General features: G+C 43.3%; 1 protein-coding gene across 1 annotated transcript in view; it reads right to left on the bottom strand.

Moving 5' to 3' along the window:
• Positions 1–670: 670 nt before the first annotated feature.
• LOC135557837 (synaptosomal-associated protein 25-A) overlaps positions 671–12,969 on the bottom strand; it is a 47,621-nt gene continuing 35,322 nt past the window's right edge. The window contains exons 6-8 of the mRNA XM_064991491.1: positions 10,290–10,409; positions 2,964–3,108; positions 671–2,217 (exon numbers count right to left, since the gene is read on the bottom strand). Of these exons, the coding sequence (XP_064847563.1) occupies positions 2,149–2,217; positions 2,964–3,108; positions 10,290–10,409 (334 nt within the window). The 3' untranslated portion in view covers positions 671–2,148. The remainder of the gene's footprint in view (positions 2,218–2,963; positions 3,109–10,289; positions 10,410–12,969) is intronic.

Genomic DNA, 12,969 nt, shown 5'->3' with positions numbered 1-12,969 from the left:
CTGCAGGAGGGACTGGTGCACTTCACAAAATAGATGGCATCATGAGGAGGGAAAAGGTTGTGGATATATTGAAGCAACATCTCAAGACATCAGTCAGGAAGTTAAAGCCTGGTCGCAAATGAGTCTTCCAAATGGACAATGACCCCATGAATACTTACAAAGTTGTGACAAAATGGCATAAGGACAATAAAGTCAAGGTATAGAAAATGTCTGGGCAGGACTGAAAATGCATGTGCGAGCAATTTTCAGTTACACCAGCTCTGTCAGGAGGAATGGGCCAATATTCACCAAACTTATTGTGGGAGGCTTGTGGAAGGCTACCCGAAACATTTGACCCAAGTTAAACAATTTAAAGGCAGTGCTACCAAATACTTATTGAGTGTATGTAAACTTCTGACCCACTGGGAATGTGATGAAAGAAATTAAAGCTGAAAAAAATCCTTCTCTCTAATATTATTCTGACATTTCACATTCTTAAAATAAAGTGGTGATCCTAACTGACCGAAGACAGGGAGTTTTTACTATGGTTGAATGTCAAGAATTGTGAAAAACTGAGTTTAAATGTATTTGGCATGTATGTTGACTTCCGACTTCAACTGTATGAGCAACTGTTTTTCTACAGAGACAAACCATTGATTGACAAGAGAAATAAAGACCAATTAACACAGAGCACAGAGAATAGGGTTTATTACTTTTAATCAATTCAGCTAGCTACAAAATGTTCCACGACTTCACAAACTGACAGGATACAGAGGGAGTTTGGATATCACATGCGTTTTGAGGACATCAATCTCACAGTTGAATCTATTGTGTCATTCAGAGAAGGTATTTCTTCATCATATTATTCTAACTACTCAACATCTTGGTGATTTGCATAGCTCTAAAAGTACAGAAGCAAACAAAACTTGTGTATGTCATTTTTTGTTTCAAAACAATATTATTATTGTGATATTCATTTTATTAAGTTATCATTATTATTTTACCAATAACAAAGCACATGGGGAGATTAAACTAACAGGATACAGTCTTATAAAAGTAAGGTCTCTCAGAAATACGCGTCTTTGCTTTACATTGCAAACAATGTGTAATTTGTTCATTTTTTCAGAGCATCCAAAATCTATGATACAACACACAACCAGTACCTCACCCTTCAGCACGTATTCCATATCTTCACTGAACTGCATATTCATTTAGAAAAAAACACATCATTTTTTGCGGTTACAGCCATATCCTCATTCTTCCATCATCATCTCTTCACGTTAAGATCATTTTGCATTATTTTACAACGATGGTCACAGTCTGTAAATATATTTTGACAGGAATAGTGGCACTATTGCAAACTTGCAGGAGAGTATGGAACGTTCAACTGTGTCCTAATACTGAGCATGCTTTTGTCAACTTTGCTACTGCCATGTTATTGTTTTTATATATTTTTAAGACAGGTTTTATGTATATGACTCTAAAATCTACCATTTGTCATGCAGAACGCACAATTCACATCACTTGGAATGCAATGTCTATTACAGCAAATCTAGTTGCACATTGTCTAAACAGTAACTCATGATAATTGCGGTGAGGGAAAGGAACCAAAGACAGTGATTGTACGTAAGTGCTTTTTGAATTTACTATCGTTTGTTATCATCTTATTTTTTTCCTCTTCTTCATTCGTCATGACAACATCAAAATAAGGAGCATGACAGCAGCTGATGGAATGACACAGTTTTACTAAAGACAATACTGATATACTGAAAAGGAAAAACAGCTTGTATAGCATTCCTATTATACTTGTCATCCAGCAGTGTACCTTTATACATATATATGATATATATAATATACATCATATATATATATATATATATATATATATATATATTTGATAAAGAGAATAAAAACTTCACAAGTGAGCTAGAGCCATCGAGTCAGCACTATATACAACCTTTGGAAAGAATGATACGGAGTATAAGAAATACTTTTGTTTACGAGGACAATCATTGAAAAAGCGAGACAGACAATACACATAACAACATTTACAATGGGGGGAGGTGATATGTGCATGTGTGCAAACCTAGAAGGTAAATACCATGATAAAAGCATGTTTGCGCCTTGTGACAAACTGCGCTTGCGGGAGAAGCAACGTGCTCCGGGAGCTTAGCCACTGCCCAGCATCTTTGTGGCCCGCTGGTTGGCTTCATCAATCCTGGTCTTGTTGGAATCAGCCTGTACAAAGAAAGGGGGAGAAAGAGAGAGCGAGAGAGAGAGGAACATTAGTTATTTGTGGTTCTATTTTGCAGATAATAACATTTTGACATGTGAGGCTAATGACAAACTCTTGTTTGTCATGTGAAGTAAAAAATATTCGGACAACAACTCTAAATAATAGCAGATAGACAATAGAGGACCAATAGAGGACCAATAGAGGATCAATAGAGGACCAATAGAGGATCAATAGAAGATCAATAGAGGACCAATAGAGGACCAATAGAGGATCAATAGAGGATCAATAGAGGACCAATAGAGGATCAATAGAGAACCAATAGAGGACCAATAGAAGATCAATAGAAGATCAATAGAAGATCAATAGAGGACCAATAGAGGACCAATAGAAGATCAATAGAGGATCAATAGAGGACCAATAGAGGATCAATAGAGGACCAATAAAGAACCAATAGAGAATCAATAGAGGACCAATAGAGAATCAATAGAGGACCAATAGAGGATCAATAGAGGACCAATAGAGGATCAATAGAGGACCAATAGAGAATCTCATTAGAGGACCAATAGAGGATCAATAGAGGACCAATAGAGGATCAATAGAGGACCAATAGAGGATCAATAGAGGACAAATAGAGGATCAATAGAGGACCAATAGAGGATCAATAGAGAATCAATAGAGGACCAATAGAGGACCAATAGAGGGCCAATAGAGGATCAATAGAGGACCAGCAGAGGAACACCAGCAGTACCTTCTCCATGATCCTGTCGATCTGGCGATTCTGGGTGTCGATCTCGTTGCCCATATCCAGGGCCATGTGGCGCAGGTTACCGATGATGCCTCCCACCTGCTCCAGGTTCTCATCCATCTCATTTTCCCTGGCATCATCCGTTACCCTGAGGAAGAAACACACACCTGGTCAAGGAACTGAATTGAAGCTCTCACACACACACACACACACACACACACACACACACACACACACACACACACACACACACACACACACACACACACACACACACACACACACACACACACACACACACACACACACACACTGGTTTAACAATAGAGTTTATAAAGGTAAAGGTAGTGTCCCATCCTGTCCTGTACATACTTCACCTTTGATTTCTCCTGCTCCTGAGAACCTGAGAACCCCAGCCTCCTGCCCAAACAGCTGGCTAAACAACACCCTGTTTACCCTCAACAAAATGTTCTACACTACCCCCGTCATACCAGCAGATGGTAACTACTGCTCACAACCCCTATCGTCCTTACACACACCTTTAAAGCTTCATATGGAAATTGTTCATGACCTCCACCTCTATCTGTTTACCCCCCCCTCTCCCTATCGCCATACCTGTAGACATTCTGCCTCCCATCACATTGCCTTTTCCCCACAGCTCCCTCAACTCTATATATCAGGATATCACTGGTCCCTACAGCTCCCCCAACTCTATATATCAGGATATCACTGGTCCCTACAGCTCCCCAACTCTATATATCAGGATATCACTGGTCCCTACAGCTCCCTCAACTCTATATATCAGGATATCACTGGTCCCTACAGCTCCCTCAACTCTATATATCAGGATATCACTGGTCCCTACAGCTCCCTCAACTCTATATATCAGGATATCACTGGTCCCTACAGCTCCCTCAACTCTATATATCAGGATATCACTGGTCCCTACAGCTCCCACAACTCTATATATCAGGATATCACTGGTCCCTACAGCTCCCCAACTCTATATATCAGGATATCACTGGTCCCTACAGCTCCCCAACTCTATATCAGGATATCACTGGTCCCTACAGCTCCCCAACTCTATATATCAGGATATCACTGGTCCCTACAGCTCCCCAACTCTATATATCAGGATATCACTGGTCCCTACAGCTCCCTCAACTCTATATATCAGGATATCACTGGTCCCTACAGCTCCCCAACTCTATATATCAGGATATCACTGGTCCCTACAGCTCCCCAACTCTATATATCAGGATATCACTGGTCCCTACAGCTCCCCAACTCTATATATCAGGATATCACTGGTCCCTATATATCAGGATATCACTGGTCCAACTCCCCAACTCTATATATCAGGATATCACTGGTCCCTACAGCTCCCCAACTCTATATATCAGGATATCACTGGTCCCTACAGCTCCCCAACCTACAGCTCCCTCAACTCTATATATCAGGATATCACTGGTCCCTACAGCTCCCCAACTCTATATATCAGGATATCACTGGTCCCTACAGCTCCCCAACTCTATATATCAGGATATCACTGGTCCCTACAGCTCCCCAACTCTATATATCAGGATATCACTGGTCCCTACAGCTCCCCAACTCTATATATCAGGATATCACTGGTCCCTACAGCTCCCCAACTCTATATATCAGGATATCACTGGTCCCTACAGCTCCCCAACTCTATATATCAGGATATCACTGGTCCCTACAGCTCCCCAACTCTATATATCAGGATATCACTGGTCCCTACAGCTCCCCCAACTCTATATATCAGGATATCACTGGTCCCTACAGCTCCCCAACTCTATATATCAGGATATCACTGGTCCCTACAGCTCCCTCAACTCTATATATCAGGATATCACAGGATATCACTGGTCCCTACAGCTCCCTCAACTCTATATATCAGGATATCACTGGTCCCTACAACTCTATATATCAGGATATCACTGGTCCCTACAGCTCCCCAACTCTATATATCAGGATATCTCCCTCAACTCTATATATCAGGATATCACTGGTCCCTACAGCTCCCTCAACTCTATATATCAGGATATCACTGGTCCCTACAGCTCCCTCAACTCTATATATCAGGATATCACTGGTCCCTACAGCTCCCCAACTCTATATATCAGGATATCACTGGTCCCTACAGCTCCCTCAACTCTATATATCAGGATATCACTGGTCCCTACAGCTCCCTCAACTCTATATATCAGGATATCACTGGTCCCTACAGCTCCCCAACTCTATATATCAGGATATCACTGGTCCCTACAGCTCCCCAACTCTATATATCAGGATATCACTGGTCCCTACAGCTCCCTCATATATCAGGATATCACTATATAACTCAGGATATCACTGGTCCCTACAGCTCCCTCAACTCTATATATCAGGATATCACTGGTCCCTACAGCTCCCCAACTCTATATATCAGGATATCACTGGTCCCTACAGCTCCCTCAACTCTATATATCAGGATATCACTGGTCCCTACAGCTCCCCAACTCTATATATCAGGATATCACTGGTCCCTACCCCCAACTCCCAGGATATCACTGGTCCCTACTAACTATATCAGGATATCACTGGTCCCTACAGCTCCCTCAACTCTATATATCAGGATATCACTGGTCCCTACAGCTCCCCAACTCTATATATCAGGATATCACTGGTCCCTACAGCTCCCCAACTCTATATATCAGGATATCACTGGTCCCTACAGCTCCCCAACTCTATATATCAGGATATCACTGGTCCCTACAGCTCCCCAACTCTATATATCAGGATATCACTGGATCCCTACAGCTCCCCAACTCTATATATCAGGATATCACTGGTCCCTACAGCTCCCAACTCTATATATCAGGATATCACTGGTCCCTACAGCTCCCCAACTCTATATATCAGGATATCACTGGTCCCTACAGCTCCCCAACTCTATATATCAGGATATCACTGGTCCCTACAGCTCCCTCAACTCTATATATCAGGATATCACTGGTCCCTACAGCTCCCCAACTCTATATATCAGGATATCACTGGTCCCTACAGCTCCCTCAACTCTATATATCAGGATATCACTGGTCCCTACAGCTCCCCAACTCTATATATCAGGATATCACTGGTCCCTACAGCTCCCCAACTCTATATATCAGGATATCACTGGTCCCTACAGCTCCCTCAACTCTATATATCAGGATATCACTGGTCCCTACAGCTCCCCAACTCTATATATCAGGATATCACTGGTCCCTACAGCTCCCTCAACTCTATATATCAGGATATCACTGGTCCCTACAGCTCCCTCAACTCTATATATCAGGATATCACTGGTCCCTACAGCTCCCCAACTCTATATATCAGGATATCACTGGTCCCTACAGCTCCCTCAACTCTATATATCAGGATATCACTGGTCCCTACAGCTCCCTCAACTCTATATATCAGGATATCACTGGTCCCTACAGCTCCCCAACTCTATATATCAGGATATCACTGGTCCCTACAGCTCCCCAACTCTATATATCAGGATATCACTGGTCCCTACAGCTCCCCAACTCTATATATCAGGATATCACTGGTCCCTACAGGATATCACTGGTCCCTACAGCTCCCCAACTCTATATATCAGGATATCACTGGTCCCTACAGCTCCCTCAACTCTATATATCAGGATATCACTGGTCCCTACAGCTCCCCAACTCTATATATCAGGATATCACTGGTCCCCCAACTCTACAGCTCCCCAACTCTATATATCAGGATATCACTGGTCCCTACAGCTCCCCAACTCTATATATCAGGATATCACTGGTCCCTACAGCTCCCCCAACTCTATATATCAGGATATCACTGGTCCCTACAGCTCCCCAACTCTATATATCAGGATATCACTGGTCCCTAGAACTCTATATATATCACTGGTCCCTACAGCTCCCTCAACTCTATATATCAGGATATCACTGGTCCCTACAGCTCCCCCAACTCTATATATCAGGATATCACTGGTCCCTACAGCTCCCTCAACTCTATATATCAGGATATCACTGGTCCCTACAGCTCCCCAACTCTATATATCAGGATATCACTGGTCCCTACAGCTCCCCCAACTCTATATCAGGATATCACTGGTCCCTACAGCTCTCTATATATCAGGATATCCTCAACTCTAACTCTATATATCAGGATATCACTGGTCCCTACAGCTCCCTCAACTCTATATATCAGGATATCACTGGTCCCTACAGCTCCCCCAACTCTATATATCAGGATATCACTGGTCCCTACAGCTCCCCAACTCTATATATCAGGATATCACTGGTCCCTACAGCTCCCCAACTCTATATCAGGATATCACTGGTCCCTACAGCTCCCCCAACTCTATATATCAGGATATCACTGGTCCCTACAGCTCCCCAACTCTATATATCAGGATATCACTGGTCCCTACAGCTCCTCAACTCTATATATCAGGATATCACTGGTCCCTACAGCTCCCCAACTCTATATATCAGGATATCACTGGTCCCTACAGCTCCCCAACTCTATATATCAGGATATCACTGGTCCCTACAGCTCCCCAACTCTATATATCAGGATATCACTGGTCCCTACAGCTCCCTCAACTCTATATATCAGGATATCACTGGTCCCTACAGCTCCCTCAACTCTATATATCAGGATATCACTGGTCCCTACAGCTCCTCAACTCTATATATCAGGATATCACTGGTCCCTACAGCTCCTCAACTCTATATATCAGGATATCACTGGTCCCTACAGCTCCCCAACTCTATATATCAGGATATCACTGGTCCCTACAGCTCCCTCAACTCTATATATCAGGATATCACTGGTCCCTACAGCTCCCCAACTCTATATATCAGGATATCACTGGTCCCTACAGCTCCCCAACTCTATATATCAGGATATCACTGGTCCCTACAGCTCCCTCAACTCTATATATCAGGATATCACTGGTCCCTACAGCTCCCTCAACTCTATATATCAGGATATCACTGGTCCCTACAGCTCCCACAACTCTATATATCAGGATATCACTGGTCCCTACAGCTCCAGGATATCACAACTCTATATCAGGATATCACTGGTCCCTACAGCTCCCCAACTCTATATATCAGGATATCACTGGTCCCTACAGCTCCCTCAACTCTATATATCAGGATATCACTGGTCCCTACAGCTCCCCCAACTCTATATATCAGGATATCACTGGTCCCTACAGCTCCCTCAACTCTATATATCAGGATATCACTGGTCCCTACAGCTCCCACAACTCTATATATCAGGATATCACTGGTCCCTACAGCTCCCACAACTCTATATCAGGATATCACTGGTCCCTACAGCTCCCCAACTCTATATATCAGGATATCACTGGTCCCTACAGCTCCCTCAACTCTATATATCAGGATATCACTGGTCCCTACAGCTCCCTCAACTCTATATATCAGGATATCACTGGTCCCTACAGCTCCCTCAACTCTATATATCAGGATATCACTGGTCCCTACAGCTCCCCAACTCTATATATCAGGATATCACTGGTCCCTACAGCTCCCCAACTCTATATATCAGGATATCACTGGTCCCTATCCCCAACTCTATATATCAGGATATCACTGGTCCCTACAGCTCCCTCAACTCTATATATCAGGATATCACTGGTCCCTACAGCTCCCTCAACTCTATATATCAGGATATCACTGGTCCCTACAGCTCCCTCAACTCTATATATCAGGATATCACTGGTCCCTACAGCTCCCCAACTCTATATATCAGGATATCACTGGTCCCTACAGCTCCCCAACTCTATATATCAGGATATCACTGGTCCCTACAGCTCCCCAACTCTATATATCAGGATATCACTGGTCCCTACAGCTCCCCAACTCTATATATCAGGATATCACTGGTCCCTACAGCTCCCAACTCTATATATCAGGATATCACTGGTCCCTACAGCTCCCTCAACTCTATATATCAGGATATCACTGGTCCCTACAGCTCCTCAACTCTATATATCAGGATATCACTGGTCCCTACAGCTCCTCAACTCTATATATCAGGATATCACTGGTCCCTACAGCTCCCCCAACTCTATATATCAGGATATCACTGGTCCCTACAGCTCCCCAACTCTATATATCAGGATATCACTGGTCCCTACAGCTCCCCAACTCTATATATCAGGATATCACTGGTCCCTACAGCTCCCTCAACTCTATATATCAGGATATCACTGGTCCCTACAGCTCCTCAACTCTATATATCAGGATATCACTGGTCCCTACAGCTCCCTCAACTCTATATATCAGGATATCACTGGTCCTCCCCCAACTCTACACTGGTCCCTACAGCTCCTCAACTCTATATATCAGGATATCACTGGTCCCTACAGCTCCACAACTCTATATATCAGGATATCACTGGTCCCTACAGCTCCCCAACTCTATATATCAGGATATCACTGGTCCCTACAGCTCCCTCAACTCTATATATCAGGATATCACTGGTCCCTACAGCTCCCCAACTCTATATATCAGGATATCACTGGTCCCTACAGCTCCCCAACTCTATATATCAGGATATCACTGGTCCCTACAGCTCCACAACTCTATATATCAGGATATCACTGGTCCCTACAGCTCCCCTCTATAATCAGGATATCACTGGTCCCTATCCCCAACTCAGGATATCACTGGTCCCTACAGCTCCCTCAACTCTATATATCAGGATATCACTGGTCCCTACAGCTCCCCCAACTCTATATATCAGGATATCACTGGTCCCTACAGCTCCTCAACTCTATATATCAGGATATCACTGGTCCCTACAGCTCCACAACTCTATATATCAGGATATCACTGGTCCCTACAGCTCCCCAACTCTATATATCAGGATATCACTGGTCCCTACAGCTCCTCAACTCTATATATCAGGATATCACTGGTCCCTACAGCTCCACAACTCTATATATCAGGATATCACTGGCTCCACAACTCTACAGGATATCTCCCTCAACTCTATATATCAGGATATCACTGGTCCCTACAGCTCCACAACTCTATATATCAGGATATCACTGGTCCCTACAGCTCCCTCAACTCTATATATCAGGATATCACTGGTCCCTACAGCTCCCCCAACTCTATATATCAGGATATCACTGGTCCCTACAGCTCCCACAATTATAAATAACAAGATATCCCTGGTCTCTACATCAACAACCCACCGGTTCCTCCACGTCACCCCCCCACCACCCCCCAACCCCAACCCCTCCCTCACCTGCGGATGAATCCTCCACTTATGGCCATCTGTTCGCGTTCGTCCACCACGCGGGCAGGCTGGCTGGCCACCACTCCATCCTGGTTGTTCCCCCAAGCCTTGCTGCCTCCACTCTTCATCCTGTGGTGGACCGAGGAAGAGGAGGGTGAGGCTTAACCACTGCTAGGTATCATCTATCAGGTGTAACTGTAGCATCATGCATCGATCCGTTACATAGAAATATGAGAAACAGGTCGAAAGACTAGAGACTAACCAAGCAAAGCAGAGAGAGCAGGCATGGGTTTGGTCATTCCATCATTCTCTAATTTTATCATCATTAGTGTGACGCGATGTTATATCTCCTAAGTATATAACATACTGTACTTTAATTAAGACATGTTTACTATGCTGAGACACATGCCTTTTCCCAGCTGAAAGATGTGACATTAGTATTTACATGCATTTTGTAAACAACAGTTAGGATTACTCACTTTGTGCCACCCTCCCCCACCCGCCCCAAAGCATTCCTTCATATTGAAATGTCCCCCCCCCGCCGCCCCCCTCACAATGGTATATCCCAGGCTGCATCTGAAATGGCACCCATAGGGTGCCATCTGAGACACAGCCTCAGTGTGACTCTACGTGACACAGAACAGAGACACAAGGCTTTGGCAGACAGACAACACTGAGAAACAGGACTGCCACATCGTTGGGGACAGGTGTGAAGAACTGCAAAAGAAAACAAACTGGAGGAACGTAACAGAATGTAACACTGTAGAGTGTGCTTCTTTTTCAACATCAAGTGTCTTGTTCAGGTTGTAAATCTATCTAGTAATGAAGGAAACCACATAGACTTAAGGTTGATCAGTAAAAGTTATCCGGCTCAGTCAGAAGATGAGATCTTTGACAAAACGTAGGCTTCCCCGATTTCGGTTTCGAGACTCGGTACCAGTACCACCTGTATATAGACTTGTTATTGTTATTTTATTGTTACTCTTTAAAAAAAAATGTAATTTTATTTAGTAAATATTTTTCTTAATTAAAACTGTGCATTGTTGGTTAATTAAGGGCTTGTAAGTAAGCATTTGCCGGTAAGGTCTACTACACCTGTTGTATTCAGCGCATGTGACAAATACAATTGGATTTGATTTGATTTTGATTCAGGGAATAAATAATATTTATGCAATACCTTTTAGCACCTCGAGTGTGAGAAATGCGCTTTATAAATATATAAATTCATTATTATTCATTATTATATAGCAGTGGATCTAACAAATACTGTGAGGTAAACAAGATGAACTGAAGACTAATTATATATCAGTATCTAGATTCTCTATGTACTCTGTCTGACAGAGATCTAACCATGACAAGTGGCTAAGGAAGCTCTGGGTGAGTCTTTGCTTCAGTCTCCGTTTAATGAGTCTATTAGTACACTTCAGTTGTTAAGATCGTAACAATCATCACAAAATATCTGTCTGTGTGAAATGTATGATATACTGTATCGAGTAGGCAATTATTTCAACTGTTCTCTGTTTCATAACATTCAACATGGAGCAGGAGGGAACCCTGAGCTAGCGATTTATATTTACCTGTGCTTTTCTGTTCTTTCCCTAAAACCATGTCTGTCTGTCCTCAGTCTGAAACCAAATAGCTTAATTGATTTAATGCCTTTCTATAAGCCTGGAGAGGAGAGTGGGGAGGGTAGATATTTCCTTTCTATAAGCCTGGAGAGGAGAGTGGGGAGGGTAGATATTTCCTTTCTATAAGCCTGGAGAGGAGAGTGGGGAGGGTAGATATTTCCTTTCTATAAGCCTGGAGAGGAGAGTGGGGAGGGTAGATATTTCCTTTCTATAAGCCTGGAGAGGAGAGTGGGGAGGGTAGATCTTTCCTTTCTATAAGCCTGGAGAGGAGAGTGGGGAGGGTAGATATTTCCTTTCTATAAGCCTGGAGAGGAGAGTGGGGAGGGTAGATATTTCCTTTCTATAAGCCTGGAGAGGAGAGTGGGGAGGGTAGATATTTCCTTTCTATAACCCTGGAGAGGAGAGTGGGGAGGGTAGATATTTCCTTTCTATAAGCCTGGAGAGTGGGGAGGGTAGATATTTCCTTTCTATAAGCCTGGAGAGTGGGGAGGGTAGATATTTCCTTTCTATAACCCTGGAGAGGAGAGTGGGGAGGGTAGATATTTCCTTTCTGTAACCCTGGAGAGGAGAGTGGGGAGGGTAGATATTTCCTTTCTATAACCCTGGAGAGTGGAGAGGGTAGATATTTCCTTTCTATAACCCTGGAGAGTGGAGAGGGTAGATATTTCCTTTCTATAACCCTGGAGAGTGGAGAGGGTAGATATTTCCTTTCTATAAGCCTGGAGAGGAGAGTGGGGAGGGTAGATATTTCCTTTCTATAAGCCTGGAGAGGAGAGTGGGGAGGGTAGATATTTCCTTTCTGTAAGCCTGGAGAGGAGAGTGGGGAGGGTAGATATTTCCTTTCTATAAGCCTGGAGAGTGGAGAGGGTAGATATTTCCTTTCTATAAGCCTGGAGAGTGGAGAGGGTAGATATTTCCTTTCTATAAGCCTGGAGAGTGGAGAGGGTAGATATTTCCTTTCTATAACCCTGGAGAGTGGAGAGGGTAGATATTTCCTTTCTATAACCCTGGAGAGTGGAGAGGGTAGATATTTCCTTTCTATAACCCTGGAGAGTGGGGAG

Source organism: Oncorhynchus masou, chromosome 16, assembly GCF_036934945.1.
Source record: "Oncorhynchus masou masou isolate Uvic2021 chromosome 16, UVic_Omas_1.1, whole genome shotgun sequence".
Classification (NCBI taxonomy): Eukaryota; Metazoa; Chordata; class Actinopteri; order Salmoniformes; family Salmonidae; genus Oncorhynchus; species Oncorhynchus masou.
The sequence above is the reverse complement of the archived record's forward strand: the minus strand, read 5'-3'. Positions and strand labels throughout refer to the sequence as shown.